The sequence below is a fragment of the Motacilla alba genome, chromosome 2, assembly GCF_015832195.1.
Source record: "Motacilla alba alba isolate MOTALB_02 chromosome 2, Motacilla_alba_V1.0_pri, whole genome shotgun sequence".
In the NCBI taxonomy this organism is placed as follows: Eukaryota; Metazoa; Chordata; class Aves; order Passeriformes; family Motacillidae; genus Motacilla; species Motacilla alba.
This window is the reverse complement of record NC_052017.1, coordinates 142,929,810-142,952,659: the sequence shown is the minus strand read 5'-3', so window position 1 is coordinate 142,952,659 and position 22,850 is coordinate 142,929,810. Positions and strand designations below refer to the sequence as shown.

General features: G+C 43.2%; 1 protein-coding gene across 2 annotated transcripts in view; it reads left to right on the top strand.

Annotated features, from left to right (window-relative positions):
• The first annotated feature begins 1,585 nt into the window (after nucleotides 1–1,585).
• Nucleotides 1,586–22,850, top strand: part of ADCY8 (adenylate cyclase 8) — a 116,889-nt gene continuing 95,624 nt past the window's right edge. The window contains exon 1 of one of the 2 annotated variants that reach the window (XM_038127810.1): nucleotides 1,586–2,542. In XM_038127810.1, the coding sequence (XP_037983738.1) occupies nucleotides 1,622–2,542 (921 nt within the window). In that variant the 5' untranslated portion in view covers nucleotides 1,586–1,621. The remainder of the gene's footprint in view (nucleotides 2,543–22,850) is intronic. The other variant, XM_038127809.1, reaches the window with a different exon arrangement.

The window sequence follows — 22,850 nt, the reverse complement described above, 5'->3', positions numbered from 1 at the left end:
CCTTTCTGAGAAGGTTTGAACTTGCTCAGGCAGAGGTGGAGGGGCTCGTAGAGCTCCCTCGCCCTGGGCAAGTATGCTCTCTCCAAGCAAGGCCTGAGCCTCTTCCTTGTGGCGGGGCAGAGGGATGCCGGGCTGCAGCATCAGCTCTAACTGAGCGCTGTGGAGGGATGCACCTGTCAGGCAAGGCGGGACAGTCCGGGGCACCCACAGAAGGGCAGCTCAGAGAAACCAAAGTGACGCTTGAAGGAGCCTCCTGGGGCCAGGGGACCTGCTCTGCGGCAGCCCCCGCCCGCTGTCCGCCTCCCAGAGCCGCGGCTGCGGCTGCTTTAACCGGGCCGGGGGGGTGCTGGCAGCCCCGCCGACGTGGCGGGCATCAGCTGACCGCGCCGGGCTCTGCCTCCTCCGGGCCGCCCGCCCGCAGCTCCACTCCGCCGGCGGCGGCGGCTCCGCCGTGCTCGTCCCGCGGCTCCCGGGACAGCATCCGCCGCCAGCTCCCCGCAGCCCCGCAGGCACCGCGCTCCCTGCGCTTTGCCCTCACCCTTTCCTGCTGCTCTTCCTCCTCCTTCTCCTCCTCCCTGCCGCCGGGGAAGCCCCTGAGCCGGAGCACTCCCTGCCCCGGCCCGCGGAGAAGTTGAGATACTCCCATCTGGCTGCCCAGAGCTCTGAGTTTAGGGCGGGATTTTCATTCCCCGCTCTTCCGATTTTTTTTTTAGATTTGGCGTTTGATGTGATTTTTTTTTCCTCTCCTCCTGTCTTTCTTTTTTTTTTTTTCCCTCCTTTTTTTTCTTTTTTTCCCCCGTTGCCAAGCAAGCCGAGTGTCTGCGATGGATGGGAGCCCCGACTGCCCCCCGGGCAGAGGCGCCCCGTGAGCCAGGGGTATGCCCCGCCGCCGGGGGAAAGCGGGCGGGCAGCCCCCGGCCGGCGGCTCTGGCGCCGTGACCGAGGATGCCCGAGAGCTGGCCGCCTCTCCCCTTCTGCCCGAGCTCGCAGCGCTGCCGCTGACAGCAGCCGCGGGAATTACAGCAACTCCCGGGCACCAGACCTCGGAGCGGAGCCCCGGGACCCCCGGAGAGAGGAGCTGCCCGCTGTGACCGGCTCCGCAAGGCGGCTGCCCCCACCCCTCCGTGCCTCCGGCCTCCGGATGGGGCCGAGGATCGCCCACCGGGCAGCGGGGCTGCGCCCGTAGATGCTCCGCTCCTCCCTGCTCCACCTCCTCTCCGAACCCGCGGCTCGGTTTCACCCCCGCGCACGGCTCCGAGGAGGGCGCGCACCGAGCCCGCCGGGGCTGCGCCGCAGCCGGGCTCCGCGGGATGCGGCTCCGCGGGGCGCCGCGGGAGCGGGCACGGGGCTCGGGCCGCCTGCGCTGAGCCGGCGCAGCCGCCCCCCGGACACCGGCGGCCAACCAGCCCCGCCGCCAGCCGCACCGCCAGACCCGCGGACCTGCCTATAAATGTGATCCCCGCACCGCCACCCCGCCGCCGCCACCCGCCCTTCGACATCCCCTCCCTCCTCTCCTGCGGTTCCATCCCTCCCCCTGCTACCCTCCCCAAAGACGGTGGGTGCCCCCCCGCCCCTGCCCCCCCCCCGCCAGCCGGTGCTCTGCCCCCCGCCAGTCACCGCCATGGAGCTCTCGGAGGTGCGGTGCTTGAGCGACAGCGATGAACTTTACACCATCAACAGGACTCCCCCCGGCAGCGGCAGACCCCAGCGCCTGCTGTGGCAGACGGCCGTGCGCCACATCACCGAGCAGCGCTTCATCCAGGAGCACAGCAGCAGCAGCGGCGGCAGCAGCAGCGGCGGGGGCAAGGGCTTCAGCTCCGACGAGACCGGCTGCCCCAACCACCACCCGCACCCGCCGCACCACCTCCGGCGGCAGTCGGCCGGACGGAGTTTGGGCAGCGAGCGCCACAACAACGGAGGCACCAAAGTCTTCCCGGAGGGCACAAGCAGCAGCGGAGACTTGGGCTTTCTGCCCCTGGACTGTGCCCCCAGCAACTCCGACTTCTTCCTCAACTGGGGCTATACATATCGCGGGGTGATCTTCCCCACTCTCCGCAACTCCTTTAAGTCTCGGGACTTAGAGCGCCTTTACCAGCGCTACTTCTTGGGTCAACGGCGCAAATCTGAGGTGGTCATGAACATCCTGGACGTGCTGACCAAGCTGACCCTACTGTTCCTCCACTTGACCCTGGCCTCTGCTCCCATGGACCCCATTAAGGGCATCCTCTTGGGCTTCTTCACTGGCATTGAGGTGGTGATCTGTGCCTTAGTGGTGGTCAGGAAGGACACGACCTCATACACCTACCTGCAGTACAGTGGTGTTGTCACTTGGGTGGCCATGGCCACGCAAATTCTGGCGGCAGGACTGGGCTGTGGCCTCCTTGGGGACGGCATTGGTTATGTGCTTTTCACGCTTTTTGCGACCTACAGCATGCTCCCGCTGCCACTCACCTGGGCCATCCTGGCTGGACTGGTCACCTCTGTCCTGCAGCTCGTCATGCAGCTGGTTATCCCCAGGTTTGCCGTGACTTCTCTTAACCAGGTACTGTGGTGAGGAGAGGGTGGGAACAGTCCTTTTTCTCCATCACCCTGAATGAGAGGAGTTGTGGGGGGATGTCCCAAAAGATCCCTTCCCTTTTAATCAGGTGCTCAGAAGTTCATTACCTGGAGGGGAGATCATAGGCAAAAAATCAACCTTCTTGTCTCCTCTTCTTCAGTCTCCCATTGCCCATCCCAGTGTTTCACCTCAAGCTGGGGGTTGGGACTTTCTAAGCACCCTGTCCCCTCTGCTTTGTATTCACTACATTGCTGTCTCTTGAGATGGCACTGGGAAGAGAAGCTCCTGGGCAAGTGGGGAGGATAGGTCTTTTATTATTCCCCTCCCTGACTTCCAGCAGTGGTTTGGAGTTTGAGATGACTCTGTCTTAGCCAAACTCTCCCAGAGCTCCCCTTTTACTGCTCATGCCTTTTAACTCTGAATCTGCTGGGGCGACTAGTACTTTTATATGTGAAGGGTAGCTTGATGTGAGCTATGGGAAGAGGAGCAAAGCATGCTGCTCTTTTACAAGGAGAAACCAGTGAAAACTCAGTGAAGCCAGAGCAAAGCTTCCCTGGGAGATATGGTGTGAGATTCTAGACTGTGTTAGAGGACACTAAGAAGCCTTTTCTGCCAGTGGTCAAAGGGCAAACACTGTTGTGCTGAATCCTTACAAGTGATGTCTAGGACAGAGCGCAGGTTACAGGGTGGAGTGTTGTGTGGTGCAGGTGGCTGAGAAGCATTGGTCAGTGTAGGTCTGAGGGGTTAAAACCAGGTCTCACCTGACTTCACACACAGGTGACTTCTTCCACAGTAAAGTGAGAATGCATCAAACTGCCCATATCCCTGCAAGGCAAGAAATAGTGGGTACTAGGACAACTTAATCCCGGAGATTCTTGCTGCTCCCTTTTCCCTCCCTTTCCAGACAGTCACATTTCAGTGCTATCAATATTTCATAGCAGATTATCATCTCCATTTGGCTTGCTCCACAGAACTGGGGAGAAAAGGGTGGAGATGCTGTCAGATAATCCCAAAGGGAGGGAGGGTACAGAGGAATTTGTTGCTGGTGGCATGTTATTTATGTGGGTGTTGGGATCTGCACCAGGGAAGTGACTGATCTTGCACCTGGAAGTTTGATGTCCATGATTCTTGGGACACATCTACCTTCCTTAGACCCTGGTCCTCCTGAAACCCCTGCCCATCCCTGCCCATGCGCTTACTACATGCACTTGTTAGCTGTGGGCTGCCTCACCTCATGTCCCAAGCATTGGGCTCACTCTGTTTTGGGAAAAGCTGCCCCAGTGTGTTGTGCTGGCTGAGCCCTGTGGACGTGAGACAATCAGGCTGTGGCAGAGTTGTTGCTCAGCCCTTGGTGATGTGCTGATGAATGAACTGCAGCCACACGCCATGTCCTACTCCCCTGCACTGCTGGTGCTGTTAGTGATGGGTCAAAAGCTGTGCGTGTTATGCTGATTTCTTAATTTACTTCCATGTCCTCTCTTGGAGCAGTGAGTAATGTGCTGCTATCTCATTACGCACCAGTATCACAGCTGTTTAGCTGCCACGCACACGCAACACACACGTTTCCCAGGAGAGATACCAGTATCTTCGTTTTGCAGCCAGTTGTGTGAATGAACTGCCTTGGAGCGATGCACAATGAGCGATTACTAGCCAGATGATTGCCTTCATGAACTACATATATAAATTTCCTTAGCAGCATCCACGCAGCTTCTCACACGTCGGTGCTGATTTACGTCGGCTGCCCAGGAGCCACTTATCACAGCCCGCCGCTTCGGCCCTTTGCCTCCAGTCCCTGTGGGAGAGGCCGGAGCCTTCCCCGCCCCGGGGCTGGCTCCCACCCCCTGCCGGAGGAGCCGGAGGGGTCGGGGAGGCGCAGGTTCGGGCGCGGAGGGCAGCGCGGGGACGCGCGGGGATGCGCGGAGCGCGGCCCCGGGAGCTGTCCACCCGCGCGGTGCTGAAGGCGACGCGGCGCGGCCCCGGGGCTCCCTCCAGCGGCCCCGCGGGCCCCGGGGCTCCTCCAGCGGCCCCGCGGGCCCCGGGGCTCCTCCAGCGGCCCCGCGGGCCCCGGGGCTCCTCCAGCGGCCCCGCGGGCCCCGGGGCTCCTCCAGCGGCCCCGCGGGGACCGAGCCCTCCCGCGACCCCTCGCCCCGCCGCGGCCTCGACCCCGCGGTCCCCACCCTCCCAGGCCACCTCTCGCAGGGCGGGCAAGGGCTCGGCCCCGGGGAGCCGGACCTGGTGCCCGGGTGAGGCACAGCCCTACTTTGGCACTTTCTAGCGTTGCACCATTTTCTTACTTTTGGCAGAGGGTTGCTGAGCCCTCTCGAGCATTACTGGATGAGGGTTTTTGCGGCTGATGAAGGATATAGAACTGTTGCTTCACAGGTGGAGACAGATAATTTAAATGACTGTGTCATCAAGGTTATGTAGAAATCTTCGGGCCAAAAAAGATTTCTTCCTCCAGCAGGCAAAACATTCTCTTTTATCACAAGGCTTATTTTCTCAGGTAAAAGACAGCTTCTTCCCTTCAAAGAAGCTTTACAAGACTAAATTAACTATTTGATTATGTAGCAATATCTGTGAGCATCTTGCTCTGCCTCAGGATGAAGACAGATGCTTACACTGGACAGAAACCAGGAATTAAAGTATGCAATGAAAGAAAAAACAGATGGTAAAACTCTGATTGTGCTACAAACAATGGGTTTTCTACTGATTTTTTTTAATTAAGATTTTGTACAGGGAAAATACTGAATTCACTTCTGAAAAAAAAAAAAAGTCTTGAGTCAATTTAGTACTGTACCCAGTAGCATCTATAAGCAAAATGGTTGTGATTGTCTTCTCAGTCACACAGGTATAAGTCAGCTATACATCTATCTAAACTCATAAAGCTGCAACAGTTTACACAAAAGGAAAATTAAGTGCTTTGACCTGTTTTCCCCTAACCTCTTAGTTAAGTTTAGGTTTCACTGAAAAGTTTGTTTACAAGAAGGTCAAATCATGACTAATGCTGCATACAGGCATGCAGTACTGCTGCCTGGTTCACTATTTGTTGTCGTTTTCATGGATTATCATGAATACAAATAATTTATTCTGTTCACCTTTTTTTTTTTTTTTCTGCAGTAACTCTTAAGATGTCACCTGATTTTTCTTCCCTAGCATCCTAGAAAAAGGTGAAGGAGAAAGACTTGAAACTAGATTTTTATAAAGTAACAAGAACAAAACCCCAAACATAGACTCACTAATTTCAATTCTGCTAAATGTTGAGTATTTCTGGGGCAATATGATCACTGTTAAACCCATCTGACTCCAGCCTGAAATGCTGAGGAATGTGCTGCTGCTCAGCTTGAGGGGAACCAGAAAAAAGAGACTGTTACCATGACTTGGGTAAAGCCTGCACTGATACCCATTAAAGATTGGGTTAGGGAGCAAGTGAGAATGAAAGATATTACTGGTAAACAAGTGCAATGCAGGGATTTGTGCCTGGCCAGGTACCATGATGGGGTAGTGTTTGTCTCTGACCTTCCCCAAAATGAACGTTTTTTATTTGTATTGTGATTATTTTTATTTTTTCCTGGGTAACAATGTATGCAATCCGAAATTTCAAAGACCACATGTGTTTCAGGCATATGGAGAGGAACAAACAACTCAGAGCTCCTTCAAGTTATGTAACATAGGCAGATGATAATATAGACATGAGTTTTGACAGGCTTGAAATTATGTAAGCTACACGCATACTCTGGGTTTTAATCCTCTGCCTTTGCATTCTTCATTCACATGAGCACATTCCACCAGAGTCAGTAAGACTACTCTCATTACTACATCACATTTATAAGGGATACCTTGAAGAACCAAGTCCTAAATTATGCATATTAAATAAAACTCTAAAAATACATTCAGAAATAACCTTAAAGTGGATAATACTAAGACTGAGTTGACTCATTCTTTTCCCTCTATCTTTCCAAGCCTAGGCAGTTCTGTGAATTACTTTTTCCCCGCTTATTTTTTCCCCAGATCCTCTCTCTGTGTTATTAATAGAGAGAAAGGCAGAATTTATGAAGTCACAAGGAGCCCTACAGAGATAAATCTGTATAATTGTACAATGGAAACTGACAGCTTTTGCATGCGTTTTTCAGTTGCATGTTTTCCAAAATCTGATCATAGATATCAGTATATGACTATATGCAAAAAACACACTCATCTCTCCAAAATTTCTGCTAAATGCGTGTGGAAAATCTATCCAATCTGTAAAATATAAGGACATTTCAAAGTAAGCTACCATTTGAGAAGCAGAATCAAAGCACTCAACCTTTCTCCTCATGTTTGCTTTTGTAGCATTATTTGCTGTGCATTTTTCTGCCATAGTCTTTTGTAGGCTACTTATAAACTGAGTGTGTGATTTTAGACTGGATTACGAACTGCTTTCCTTTTATATCCTGTAATATCACCTGACCAGTATCAGTGGGTCAAAGCTTAATTAGATTAGCATTGGATACACTTTTCTCTGGAGTAGCTGCATCATTGTTGCGCTAAGTAGGGCAAATGCACTAAGTATACTTACAATTTGATTATTAATTGCCTCCAATATATAGGAACTCAGGCAAAACCATGAATGAAACCTGCTTTCATCAGTGAATTTCAGCTTACAACAGTCAGTGTGCTTGCTCTCACTAAAACTTACCTCACTAGATTTGACATGATTTTTTTTTCCTGCTGTCAAGACACTTCTGGGTTGTTTTCAAGGGTTTGTTTATTGCTTGTTTGTTGTTTTTCATGGCCTAGAAAGAGGCATGTGCTCCAAAACAGCAACATCTAATGCAAAATAATCACATACCAGAGCACTGCACTTATAGCTCACAGTTAACAGCAGATCATGTTTGAATGATCCTTATTAGCCTGTACAGAAGTCTGAAGGGGATAAACATCTCCAGCTCAGCTTCCTGCTGCACTTCTCAACACTTCAATGATGTCATGGGAATAGGAAAGAGAAGAAGGCAAAACCAGAGCTGTTCAAGGGATTAGTCTTTTTCCAGAAGGCAGGGAAGTTTGAGGGTAGAACAACTTCTCCTTACCTTTTCATTATTTCCAGAGTATCTGGCTGTGCGTGAGATAAACTACAGTGTTTCACATAAAAAGGGAAATTTAGTAAACAGAAAAGAAATAATGCTTTTAAATTAATGCTTGGGTTGATGGAAACTCCAAACCTGAAAATCCTTACTTAGATCCTGCCTGGCACTCCATTCCTGTAGGCACACAATGTATAAAGGTCTGGGAAGTGGTGAGTGCCCTGGGTGGGGAATGGGCTGAAAGGCAGTGCCCATGGGGTAGTGGCAAGTGGCTCCTTTTCTAAGTGGGGTCCTACAAGTGTCACAAGTGGGGTCCCCAAGGGATCAATATTGGGCTCAATGCTGCTTAATGTGATATATAATCCACTTAATATAAATGATCTGGAAGATGGGGTCAAGAGTACTCTTATAAAGTTTGTCCATGGTCCCAAACTGAGTAAGGAAAGGAGAAGCCACCCTGCAGAAAGATCTGAATTGTCTGGAAGAGTGGGCTAGCGAGTACTCTGTGAAGGGTAAGATGTTGCATCTAAAAAACCTAATCCAGGATTGCAGCATAGGCTGGGAATCTGCCTGGCTGGGAAGCAACTTTACAGAAAGGGATCTTGGGGTCCTGGTGGACAACAAATTTGGAATTGAGTGACCAGTGTGCAGCTGGGGCAGAGGAGGCCAGCACGAGGATGGGCTGCTGACATCCCCAGCAGAGATCAAGAAGTCATTAACTCACTTTACTCAGCATTTGCCTGGCCTGGAATACTGAGTTCAGGTTTGGTCCCAGCTACACAAGCCAGTGGACTGGCTTGACAGACTCCAAAAAGAGGCCACAAAGATGAGCAAAGAAGGGGGAAGCCTGATGTATGAGGAAAAGCTGGGAGAACTTGGTTTGTTCAGCCTTGAAAAAAGGAGACTTGGGGGAGACATTCTCACCCTCTAGTATTTAAAGGATGGCAACAAAGATCAGACCTTTCTTACAAGGAGTCTTATAGAAAAGTTGAGGGGTAATGTGTAAAAGTAACTTTTGGGGAGATTATGATTGGACACTAGATGAAAAATATTTGCAATGAGAATAATCTCTCCAGGGAAGCGGTTGATTGACTGACATTGGATACTTTTAGGATTCATCTGGACAGGATGCTGGGCCATCTTGTCTAGACTGTGCTTTTGACAAGAAAGGCTGGACCAGATGGTCCTGGTGGTTCCTTCCAAACTTGCATTCAATGTGTCTGTGACTATATGATCACATTTCTTTAAGTATAGCCTTCTTGCCCTTAACTGTGCTTCTCTTTCTGTGCATCCCATGAAACGCCTCAGTTACTCTTAAGTTACCAGGCAGCCTACCCTAACCAGCGTCCAAACACTGTTTTACTTGGAACACATTTTGCAGTTGTACTACACACACAGCACCTGCCCAATGTCAAAGTCAGTAGAGAAGGTTATTGTGCTCTTCCTCTGTGTAACAAATGTGGTAATGAAAATATTCCTGGGATGTAGTAGACCAATGTTTGAATCCCCTTTTCCCCAGAGAGGATGGAAATCTGTCTCTCTTACTTCATCAGAGAGTTTCCAAAGCAAACCCATTCCTAGCACAACTGTTCTCCTGTGAAGATAAAAGTTTAAGATTCAATGTGAAAAAACAAAAATTTAAAAAACAATAATACAGACTCTGTAACCAACTGTTCATGGAATTCGTCTCTGGAGGTGTCTTTATTCAACATTTTAGTGTTTTATATAATGTTGTTAAATCATTCCCTCAAACACAAGTCCCAACCAGCCGACTGTACAGTTTGATCTCCACTCTGACATGATGAATTTTGAACCTCTTTTTCAGAGTGCTGGAAAGCCCAAGTATGTAGGGGAAAACATCACAGTGATTCTGTAAATCCGGGAAACCTAGGGAAATTAGGGAAAATTGAAGTTTTAGACATACTCCTTGCCTTTCATAGTTTCAGAGTCTTTTTGCGTACTGTGTAAGAGTATGGTGGCATTCAACATAGGCTTCTGAATTAATCTCTAGTAGCTGTGTGTCTGCAAGGGAGTTGCTCAAGGACCTTGCTTTGTGGCTTATGAGCCATTTTTTCTTCATCTTGCCTTTCTTACAAAGACAAGTTATGTCACTTGCTGTGTTCTTGGTGCAGTGCAGCTTGTACCTATCGTGAGTGCAGAAAGGACTGTAAAGTTTCAGTCTGACCCAAGGAGGGAGATGAATGCAAATGACTGGGTTAGTGCTGCAGTGAATCTTGAGCATTCTGCTAGCAGTCTCAGTCATTCAAACCAGGGATGGAAGAGACCATCAAAAGTGGTCAAGCACAAAAAATCCTCAGAATCTGGCATTTCTTGAAATGAAAGATTTTTCTAACTGATGTTATTAAGACCTGACTTACTCACAGGCTTCCAACAGCTTCATTTAGATCCTTGATTTAAAGCCCACATAATGTAATGTAAAGAATCCCATAGATATTAGGATTTTTAGGCGAATCATGAAGATGACTTGACATGATTCTCTTTAGGGAAAGTTTTGCTGTGAATCCACAGTTCTTCTGAAAAAGAACGCAAATGTGGACATCCAGCTCCTCCAGGAATCTCTCTGAATGAGCTCTGTCATGCTAATCTCTCTAAACAGCCAGGTCTGCAGACAGAGATACCAGCGTGGTGCTGCTTAGCTCAGAGCAAAAATATCAGGAACTGTACACAGGATGAAGTGCAAAGCCAGGCAGCCATTGGCTGACAGGGGAATGTCTTGTCATACCAGTTGTATTTATTAGCAACTATTTTAAGGAATGCTGCTATTTCATTTGCCAGCTTCTCCTGCTGCAAGGTTTCATGCAGTTGAAACTGCATGAAGTTTGAGAGGAAGGCTGTGAAGTTCATTATTTAACCATTGCTGCAGTCTGTCTGTGAAGCAGCTCAAATATATCTGTGTAAAAAAAAAATCAAAACTAACACAAGCCATTTTTTTCCACAATCACAACAAATAATTGTACTTCTTCCAAATAGTCTGAGGTTGGTGTTATGATTTTATATGATGCATTAAGTTTAAATGTAGATAACAGTAGCCCCCAGTATAAATGAAATAATGTCTGAGTTCGATATAATTTTTTACTTCAATTTTATTTTTCAATTTTGATTTAATCATCATTTTACAGTTTTGTATTTTCCTCTATCTTTGCTTTCCTTTCCCTAAATGAAGAAATTCTTCTTTAATTAAATTAATGGAAGCATTCAATATTGTCAGAATCTTCATTTTGAAAATCAGTTTATGTCTTTGGTTGATCCAATCTTTAGGCACTATACTGTTTCACCTTTGTTCAAGCTCTCCTGCTTCATTTACCTTAGAACTATTCAGGGAGGGAGCTATCTATTCTGTGTTCCTTGCATTAGGTCTGCCACAGTAGAAGGCTCATTCATAAATCCATAACTATCACCACAGTGCAAAGAAGAAATAGTAAAAAACCAAGAAAATTAATCAGAACAGAAAAACTAAATTATATTACATGACAGTACATGTAGCAGAGATTATACAATTCTGGAGGTAGGATTTTAGGTAAATAAACTCCTTAGGTCTCAAAGAAGTTATTCAAATAATGGCATAAGATCTAGATATACACATTCCTTTATCCTATGATTCTCTTGTCATATGGGAAAGTACTCCAATGCTCATTAATATTAATAAGCTTCATAAGCATACTAGACAGGGTTATAATTGACACAGAAATCATCCCACATGTGCTCAGTATAATTTAATGTGCAGATATGCTTGTTCTTTTAGAGGAAGGAGTAATATTCACCACAGATTTCAGCTAGGGACTGGGAGAGAGGATCATGCCTACTCCATCACTAAATAAATCACTGGTCTGTGGTGACCCACACACATCTTTATGCATTTCAGAGCTTCATTTGACTTGAAAATTTGCCTTCTTCAGCCACTGTAATAAGTGACTAATATTCCATTGCTTTGAAGGTTTTGTGTAAAACATCCCAACATGTTCTATGATACATCAAAAGAGGAATTCTGCATTGGCTTCTTTCAGCCATGCACATTTTTGTTGAAATATGAATCCATTGAATATAGTGGGAATGCATGCATTTAACTTTACTCTTTCTTTAAAGACCTGCTTCCACATCATTCTCTTCAGAACTGGAAGGTATGTCCTGTAAGGAGACGTTAAGAACTCTGCTTTTTGTCTAGTTTGGAGAAGAGGAGGCTGAGGTGTGACCTCGTTGGTCTCTAACAGCTTGCTGAGGAAGGGATGGGGAGAGAAAGATGCTGAGCTCTTCTTCCTGGGATCTATTGACAGGACATGTGGGAACGGTCCAAAGCTGTACCACAGAAATCAGAGAATAGACATTAGGATGTATTTCTCTACCCAGAGGGTGTTCAAATATTGGAACAAGCTCCCTAGAGAGGTGATCAATGCCCCAAGTTTGTCAGTATCTAAAAGGCATTTGGACAATATCCTTAATAATATGTTTTAACTTTTGATGGCCCCAGAAGTGGCCAGGCAGTTGGAATAGAAAGCTGTTATAGGTCCCATGAAACTGAAATATTCTATTCTATTCTATTCTATTCTATTCTATTCTATTCTATTCTATTCTATTCTATTCTATTCTATTCTTTCAGCCTGATCATCAGTGACTCTAAGAGCCACCTGTACTGAGAAGATGTAAAAGAAGGTGTCATATAGGTGGAAAAGGTCCTGGGGCTGCTGGTCAACAGCTGCCTGAACATGAGCCAGAGTGTGCCCAGGTGGTCAAGAAGGCCAATGGCAGCTGGCCTGTATCAGCAATAGTGTCACCAACAGGACCAGGACACCTCCTGTACTGGTCACTGGTGAGGCCACACCTCAAATCCTGGGTCCAGTTCTGGGCCCCTCACTGCAAGAAAGACATTGAGGGACTGGAGTGTGTCCAGAGAAGAGCAATGGAACTGAGGAAGGGTCTGGAGCACAAGTCTAAGGAGAAGCAGCTGAGGAAGCTGGAGGTGCTCAGCCTGGAGAAAAGGAGAATCAGGGGAGCCCTTATCACTCGCTACAGGTGGGGGTTGATCCCTTTTCCCAGGTAACAAGAGACAGGACGTGAGGATGTGGCCTCAAATTTCCCCAGAAGAGGTTTAGATTAGATGATGGGAAAAATTTCTTCATCAAAAGGATTGTCAAGAACTGGAACAGGCTGTGTGTGGCAGTGGTGGTGTCACCATCCCTGGAGGGATTTAAAAGTCATGTAGGTGTGATACTTAGGGACATGGTTTAGTGATGGACTTAGTAGTGCTGGGTTACCAGTTAGACTTGATGGTCTTAGAGGTCTTTTCCAGCCTGATTCTATGATTCTTTTTAGTAACTTATTCTTGATACATTAAGGGTGTTGTATACCTCAAAATGCTTGGAGAGATTTACAGAAGATTCCTCCAGGATCTGAAGATCCTTGAGAGAAGCTAGTGAAATTTTTTTTTTGAGATTTAAGCAGAACTTAAGTCATATGAAACTTGCCTAAAGGGCTGTACAAGTTTAAAAAATTGTTGTAAAACTTTTTTGATATTCTAAAATGTAGCCAAATGCCACTCTGACTGATGCTAGGACAATTTACACGTTCTCTGTAATCCTGAGAGTAATAGCAGTTTGCTGACAACAATGGGAAGAGAAGAATTTATTACATGTATTTAATTTGTGCTAATGGAATTGCTTTTGTCTGCCGTGTTCCATTAGCTACCTGAGAGGCTGTAAGAAATGCCAGAAGTACACATGAAGTGCTCCTATTTTCTATGTGATGGTACAGGATGGTAGCCCCCCATTAATCTTCTTATAATCTCAATAGCTCTTCTTGCTTAGGAATTATTTTTTCAATGGTTTATTACTTTCTTCCCTGTAAAAATACTTGTGTCTGGTTATTCTTAAGGTACATTTTCTGATGACAACCACTCTTCTTTGCTAATGCAACATGGTATATTATGTAACACAAGCATTCAGTTACTTCAAATCTCATCAACAATCAAAGCAACAAAATATAAAAGCTTTAAGTATAGAACTCTCAGAGGCAATGTGACTTTGGAGAACAAGTGTAAAAGAATGAACCTTAACATTTCAATTATCTTAAACTCAAGAAAAACTCTCACATACATAAAAATTGTTATAAGTTTAAGTTGTTCAATGTCCCCTAGATTTTGTATAAAGATTGTTAAGATAGTCACTCCAATCCTCTTCAAGCAGGTATCAGAACTTTGCTGGCCAGATTGCTTTCCATGACAGCAGAACATGCTAACTTCCACACTGAGTTTAAAAATGCTCTGTCCAAGTGAATTTATTAAAGAACATTTCTGATGGTGTACAAGAAGGAAGAGAATTTGAGATAATTTCTGGTTTTCTTTTGCAATGCAAAGCTTCTTTAATTTGACTTGACCTAGTTGATTTTTTTTAATCTAAATGTAATGTATACATCTAGTAAGATTTCATATTTAAATTTCTAAAGGTTCAGACCAATTCATAGATTTACATATTTTTTTATTATATGATGCAAATACTCAGCAAAAGTAATGCTGTGAAATTTCATGCTTTTATTCCTTTTTTTGTAACATGCTTTCAGGCTTAGTAATTACATTTGCAAGTCAAAATAATATTTACTATGTCCCTAACGTTTGTGTATATCTGAAGATGGTTTGTAGGTGCAATTTAAAAATAGAAAATATGCACACCATTAATTAAAAGATGTTTTTTCTAATTACTATCATTAAACTATAATCTGGAAATCAAACTGTCATATTCTGAGTAACAGCAATATGGATTCAGCAGCTGCAGATTTTAAGAGAACTTGAGAGGTGTTTAGTCAAAGCTGAGCGTTCTTTCTTACAGAATGACAATTCAAGGAATCTCAGACAAGGAAAAAAGAAAATGCTAGAGTATCCTACAAATAGGGAAATCATTAAATATCCAAATCATAAACACATAAATGCACAGAATAAACCCCAGATTTTCTTGCAGACTTTGTCCAAAACTTGCGGTCTCCAAAACATGGAAGGATAGATGGTTAGCTATCCTGAGTTAGTCCAGAGAAGGGCTATGAGGAGCTGCCAAATGAGGAAAAGCTGAGAGAGCTGGGACTGTTCAGGCTGGAATGAGAAGGAACAGGGGTGTGTGAGGGGTACTAATCTGATAATTATGTATTAATAGATTACTCTAAAGTAAGGAGACAAACTTTTCTCAGCAGTGCCCAGGGACAGGATGATAGTCAATACGCATGAACTGAAATGCAGTAAATTCCACTTATACATAAAAAAAATCTTTTTTTACTCTAAATGTGAATAAGCACTATGACATGTTGCCTAGAGATGTTGTGAGGTCTTCATTCTTGGGAATATTCAAAATCTGACTGGACAAGATCCCAAGCAACTTGCAGGTGATCCTGCTTTGAGAATGATCTGACAATATGATCTCCAGAAGTCCTTTCCAAACACATTGATTCTGTGATAGCAGTACAAGTATTGTTTCAAGACTGCAGATACAAAGATCTACTGAGGATCTAGAGGGCAGAACTAAAATGGGAATCCAGACTGAACACGGTTACATGGTCATGTGCAAGGCACATTTCCTGTGATCACAGGGTGAGACCTGGTTTACATGCTGTGCCTTCTGCACAGACTTCATTCAGTCCATTCTAGCCCCAAGTCATGGGAGGACCTTGCCTGCAGGTCTGTGTCATAGAATCATGCAATGATTTTGGCTGACAAAGACACTTCAGATCATCGAGTCTGACCATAAACCTAAAACTACAGAGTCCACCACATGTCATCATCTCTCATTTCTTCATGGGACTTGTTCTGTGGGCTTATCACCATCATACAGTTCAAAGCTCAAAGCAGCAACCTTGTCTTCCCCATCCCCATCTAGTGACATCAAGCACTGCCAGAGCACAAGCTTACAGCAAACATCGGGCACATGCTCACTCCATGCTTCTTTTGGGGAACAATTCCGTCTCCGCTTCCTAGATCTCTGTGGTCTGTGCAATATTACAGTTGGAAGAGTTTGAACAATATTAGTAATACACGTCTTTCTTTCTACCAGCAAAAAAAAAAAAAAAAGATTCCTCTACCAGCACCACCATGGTGAGATTGTTATGTTAATGTTCAGAGACATGATATAAGTGTGTGTGTGTGTGTGTGTGTGTGTGTGTGTGTGTACTGTGGTCTCCCTGGGGCTTTCTCAGTTTACCCTTGGGCAGTCAGTCTACCAAAGTTAGAACAGTGTTTTAAGCAACAGATCCATCTATCCAACAACTATCCTTTAAAAAAAATTAAAGTAGAATCTAACCTTCTGCCAAGAAAACACTGATGATCTTTAAACAGAGTGTTTTCAGTTGCAGTGGATCCTGCTTATTTTCACTACTTCTCAGGATAGAGGATTACTCTAAAGGAAAACGAAGAGACATCTGTGACAGCTTTCAAATATGGAAGACGTTGCTACAGAAATGAAGAAATCAATTGCTCTTTGTTTCATCTATGAGTGATTGTGACACGATGGGTTAAGTTATTCTATGGAATAGTTACATTAGATAGTAGGAAAAATCTTGAAAAAACAACCTAATAACAGTATCTTCAATAACTTTATTTTGCTTGGTAGGTTTTACCTTGAGGTATAATTAAACAGTTTAGAGAGACAATTTTTAGGAGTGATTTAGGTAATATCAGGATCCTGGAGCATGGGTTAAGTGACTTATCAAGGTCCTCTCATGCCCTACTTTCTATAATTAAATGATACATGCTCCTAATTTTGACTATGATGCAAAGTGTTCTCACCCCCAGTTTCAAAAGAAGTAAACCATTTCATATATATAATGATTGCTGCCCTGGGGCTGATGGATTAGTCTGAATTATTTTCATTTATGTAGCCTGAAATGCCACAGCTTCAGGTATTTATATCTGTGGTTTGCAACAGAAATGTTGGATCAAATATTAGCAAATAATATTGTTGATGGTGCAAGAAAATGACAGAATCTGATTGTCTCTCCCAAGAGAGTAACAACTGGTGGAGAGACTGTGTTGCTAATAAAGTCATGTAAACTTCAAAGCCAAAAAAACCAGAGTGAATTTTTTGATTGAATAGGGGCTAGTTTTGCCTATTGATATTTTTAGGTCATCATCAGCTCATTTTACTTCACCTTTAATCTTCCTCATCTTATATCATTATCCTGGTCTGATTTATTTATTTTCATGGATATCTATATCTATCTATATCTATATCTATATCTATATCTATATCTATATAGATATAGATATCCCTGAAAATAAATAAATAAATAAATTCAGAGGAGCAGTGTTATTTTAGATTCTTTCTATTGTATAAGTAAGCATGTACCACTCAATTATAAAGAATAAGAATTTTCCTGGATGTTCCTGCTCTTAGCAAATATTGCAGTAATTGTGTACATTAAAAGATATGCCTCAGAAATCTTTGGGACTACAGCTGACTTTAGGACTATTCCTAGATCTGTGGTGCGCATGAAAATAATGGAAACAACATAGGAATACATAAGTAAACACAGAGATTAATTATGCTTGCTGAGTACCTGGAGCATCATTAAGAGGTGTAAGAGTCCTGTCTCATACTTTGCATCTAAAAATCCATCCTAAACTCTGGGCATGCTCGTGGAACATCTTGTCTCTTGCCAAGTGTCTCCATGTGAGACAGCCACAGCAGGTTCATTGGACCTGAGGGAGCTTTGTGTCACTGCAGTACCAGAGCTCCCTCCATAGGGCTGAGCATCCTGCTCTGACACCAACAGGGAATCGGGCTTTTACTGTGGAACAGACACAGAATATTTCCTTCCTTCTCCAATAATGTGAAAGGCCTTAGTAGCAGACAATTTTAACTCAGGGAACGTGTTTGCTAATGTTCTCTTCAAGAGCAATAAACTCTGACCTTGGCAGAATATTTTAACCTCATTTTACATGTCGTGAAGGGCGATTCAGTCTTTCAACAAAATGCTTTCATTCACAGACTACAAAATCAGTAGTAGTGGTTCAGAGTAATTATACAGACAACTTTAATGAAAGATTTTTCAGACAACCATTTCTACTCCTGCTAGACAAAGGACTCTCTTTGAGAAATGAGTACTTTACAAATTATGCTGAATTTTTTGTTCAAGAGGGAGGATGGTATTAAACACACAGGCAAAATAGTTACTCTTGTTCTTAGTGGAAGTCAGGTGGTAGGTAAAGGTAGGACATCCTGGGGTTTTCATCGTAATAATAATTTTAAAGATGATCCATATATTGACAGTGTATGGATTAGGATGCATTTTTTCCAGATGCCTTGTCATCCAGCAAGCAGTTTTTATTGAATACTGAGGTCAGCAGGAGCTGACACCCCCAGAGGGGGAATTTTGCAGCTCTGAGTGGCAATGACTCTTCCATTTCAGTTTTCCAGTTGAACTGGGGGCTGAGGAGTGCCATATGCTGCAGCTGAGTTCTGAAACTTAAATATTTCTATGTTGCCATATTTTCCCTTTTGGGGACCACCAGACACATATCAGCCTAAGAAAAGCATTTCCACACCTGAAAGTTTGAGATTTTCAGAAATGCAGCAATTCCACTGCTTTACTACTTACTAGAGAAATATAAAAGAAGTGAGGATGGAGTTTGGGGCTGTTCCAAGTTCTTCCAAGAACTAAAAATTTTAACATAGAAACATACTTTTAAAAAAAAAAGTCAGCACTTCATAAAACTGTTCTGGTTCTCCATATTTATCTTGCTTGTCTCCAGGTATTGTTCCCCAATATTTGTATTTTTAATATCATCTTGTGAGGTATTTAGTCACATAGTTCTACTTTTATAATCAATATTTTTCCTCCTTAAAAGCAGTAACTGGCATGATTTAGAGTCCTTGTCTTTTTTTGTAAACTCTGTGTAAAATACTATATAGGAATGTGTCAGAAGGTAAGAAAGAAGACCAAAATGCCCGGAAAAAGTAATTTATGATACTATTACACAGTGTATTTATTGAAAAAATACGTAAGGCTTGTACTCATATAATGATTAATCATGCTGACAAATGGATGTGAATATTCATGAGAATGACAACATGGAGAAGTCATTTGAACTTGTTCCTGTTTCTACCTAGAATTTAATACAGGTTACACTCCTATAGTTACTGTAGTTACTGTACAGTGTCAGCAGTGAGATATCAGCTTTATATCAACAGCTAGTGAGTTCATGGTGCTGTCTACAGACATGGCTTTAATTGCTTTTAGCACCACACTATCTAAACAAGAAGAAAATAACTTGAACAATGGAGCTTGGCTGGGGCCTTATTTTATTTTAAGAACAGAAAATTTCTCTTTCTTTTTTTTTCTTTATTTTTTTTTCTGTTTGAAACCATCTGATCAATGAGTGGCAGAACTTGTGCAGTAAGAACGGATTCATGCTGGTAGGAATATGAAAATATTCAAATTGTTATCAGGAAGGAGCCATAAGTGATTCCTTAGTATATCTGAAATGCTTTGTTTCAATGTTCTGATATCTAACAGATCAAGATTGTTGAAAGAGACTGCTTAGAAAACCCTCAGGGCCAGGATGAATATCTCCATCAAACAGATGGAATCTGGATCAAGTGTTAAACTCAATGAAATGTCTCACCCTGTCATTACCTGTGACCTTTCTCCTTCAACCCTTTCAAAATTTAACTACTAGAACTGTCTGGCTTTCAAAAAAATATGAACCAGTTGGAAGACCAGTTTATAAAACTGATTGTCTTTGGTTTTATTTTTTAAAGCTCAGAAGTAATGTTCTCTCCCCTGCCCGAAATTCCAGTAAGAAATCAAATTTGTCAGCTAATTCCTGGCTGAAATTATGGGGTGGTTTTTGTGCCACAAAACACAAGTGTTATCAGCCTTGGTATTCATATGCCAGCATATCCAAAACTACACTCAATTTCTTTTCAAGCACTGGTCTGCTTGAGTGCTCCTAGGAGCGCAATATTTACGTATCCTGACTACAGAGATATTGACTTAAATATTAAATCTGTGAGCTAAATACTCACTAAGACCAAACAGTGTTTTGCTCAAGAAAATTTCCTTTTGAAGACAATCAACTTCTGTGTGAGCAGGTAAAGACTGACCTTGCTCCTGAGTGGGTTCCTTTACACAACCCAAACTTCAAAAAATGTCCACATTATTCATGGCTGGGCATTGTATCAAATTCAGTACCCAGCCATCCTTATGTAAATAATCTGAGGGGCTTCTCTCATTAGTTTATGTCCACCAAGTTTTAACAGTCTCCAGCAGCATTTCTTGTATCAGCAGGATTTGTTATTCAACATCAGAGACAGAGAGACAGAGGTTGTTTTGCTTTGCGTCATTTATTTAATATTCCATGAACAGTCCAGTTTCTGTTTCTCATGCTTATACAAGCAGGGAGAACAAAGGCATGGCTTGTATTGTCAGGCAAGGAGAATTTGGCTCACGGTAAATATCAGGGCTTGAAGTTAATCCCATCCTTGTTTTAAACCAGAATAAGCCACTGCCTTCAAAGGAATTAGTCCTAAATCACACCACTGTCAGCACAAAACGAATCCTGCACTATATGTCTCCTCTGCTAGCAAAGTGTCAGGAGAAGCCTAATCCTTCATTATTTGTCTCTGGTATATGCTGTCAGCCAAGGACTGAATAAACTCTTTCCCACAGCACTCTCTGTACTTTTGATGTCAGTTTTACTTCTTCTAGCTCACCACACTGAAGCGTTCACCATGACTAATAGCAGAACAACACCCACAGGTTTCACAAAGGAAAATGTTTGTCCTCGCCTAACTCTCTGAGATAAAGTTTTAATCCAGCAGGTCTGGAATGTTGTCACCTCTCATGGCTTTTGTCTGGTACATTTCCATTTGCTTCCATGTCCTTTCCCTATTTTCTAACCAGGATATCCCTAAATGATAGCTTAAAAAACTTGAGAGGAAGCAGACTTTAAAGGAAATATCAAATAACATTAGATGTCAATAAAATTCCTGTTTAACCTTGAGTGACTCGTGTGCCTAAGAGGTGTTCAGTTCAGCCCTGGAGGACAAGGTCTCCTGGGCCCTATTACAAATCCCCAGCCATGCTAAAGTTTTCCTTGCAAGTTCATCCAAATCTTCATGGGCTCTCCATTTCCTGAAGTCTCCCAAAGTCTTAGCACTGGTTCTCAGTGTGGTTAAGGATGCCTGAAATTCTGTGTACACTGAAGTCAGACTACAACTACTTCTTTTAATACGCCCAAGATTTCTCTGAAGTAAGTGTTAGTCTCATGTTTACAGCTCAACAGGGACAGCTAAGAAAGTAGGTGTTTAGGTTTTTTTTTGTTTTTTTTTTTTGGGGGGGTTTTTCAAGGTTTTCCTAGGAAAGGACTCTAAAAATGGAATTCTTGAGTTCTGCCTTTTCCTGGTTTTCAGATCATCACAGTCAGCAACAAAAGGAAAAACTGAGGGAAAAAATAAAGACAGGGATATCAACTTCTTTTATTGAAACTTTCTGGTCACTTTTCAAAAAATAATTTTAAGTGGAAGCAGAGCAGCCCATGATGAGAAATTTGGAGGGAGAAGATATTTTCCATATTATTTTTGGTCTAGCAAAGCTAAAACCTGATCTGGGGACTCTAAGTTGATTCTTGCTGTCTGACACATCAATCAGCTGTAAATTCAATGGGCAAACTCCATCACCAGAGACACTCATGCAAAATGGCAACCACTTACAGGTCAAACTGTGGGGAAAATGTAGTCTTGAGATTAGCCTGCTGTAAAAAATGCTAATATTAAAACGTAAAGAACATTTGTTTCCATCACTGTTTTGGCCTCTTTTTTCTATTATTGTTTTGGGTGAATAGTTTAAGAAAATAACAGCTGTAAGGGATATTTTTTTTGCCAGCAGGTATCACTGATTAACACACACAGGTAATTATTAGAGCTTCCCATCAGAATACAAGCCAGTTTTGGAAAAGTACACTCGACACTGTGATATCCCTCATGTATTTTTCATTAGCAGTATTCTCAGTACTATTTCAGTTAAACTAAATCACTTTTTAATAGGTATTAGTCTCACTCTGACACAGACTAGAGTGGATTTTGTAAGGTTGTCTATTTCTTGATAAAGAGTTCAAGAGTAATTTCAGATCATTGCATTTTGCTATTACTTTAATTTTTTTCATTGTAATATCAGAAGGGAAAAATGGTTTGCAGAATCTTGCTTCTTTCTTTATCCTACGGACATAGCTTGGTAATTCAGAGGAAAATACATGCAACCTGGCCTAAGATAACCAGGAAGAATAACAAAAAGTTTCTCTTGTTGTTAGGGCTCTGAGGAATGCATCAAAGCAGGGTCACCAGCACAAAAATTATGACAATTGCCAGTTCCAGTGGGAAGAAACATGGAGTATGTCCTGCAGGTTATTTCTGGGATGTGAACACAATTCATCAGATGGAAAGAGCAATGACGTATACCAGAAAAGAGGAACAGCTGTCAGCCCTACAAACATAATTATTGGTCACTCTTTGACCTCTTACTTTGGATGAGAGCCATTATCCAGAGCAATGAAAACAGCTGTGCAGAGCAGCACCCCAAAAATACTTAGCAGAAACTCACACTACATAATTTGCTTCTCCTTAAAATGTAGTGAAACTCTTTCCACAGCTGTAAAACAGCTTTGGTGTGGGTTTGTTGTTTTGTTTGGGTTTTTTTTCCCTCCAATACTCCTAATTGGTTGTACCATCTAATAAGGGATCTACCAGGATTTTTTCTGCTTTGGCTATCTGAAATTGGCTTGTGTAAAACTATTGTAATAATTTGAAGAAAATTTCCAGAAGTGACTTTCACTTTAGGCATCCTACTTTTAAGTTGTCCAGGCTCATCCTAAACTCAGTGATGCCCTCAGACTTTTCCAGACCAAGTGTCAGCTGGAATTTTTGTCAGTGAGATGATGTTTAGTGCTTGGTCCTCAAATACTGGTACAATTCTACTGGGAGACAGTTATTTACAACTCAGATATCCTTCCATGCAATGCAAGGGGGATATTTAATATTTTGTAAGGGTTGCTTCAAAAAAACCCAGAGGCATTATTTTTAACTCTCAGTATCCAGGAAGTCATGGGTATACCTCTCCATTTCAGATTAATTCCTTGTAAATCTTTGTTCAGATGTTGTAACTTTCAGTTGGAGTAATTTATTTCTCAAGCAGCTGTAAATGGAATGTTGTTCTTTTTTGAACATTATTATGTTGATATTTGTTTT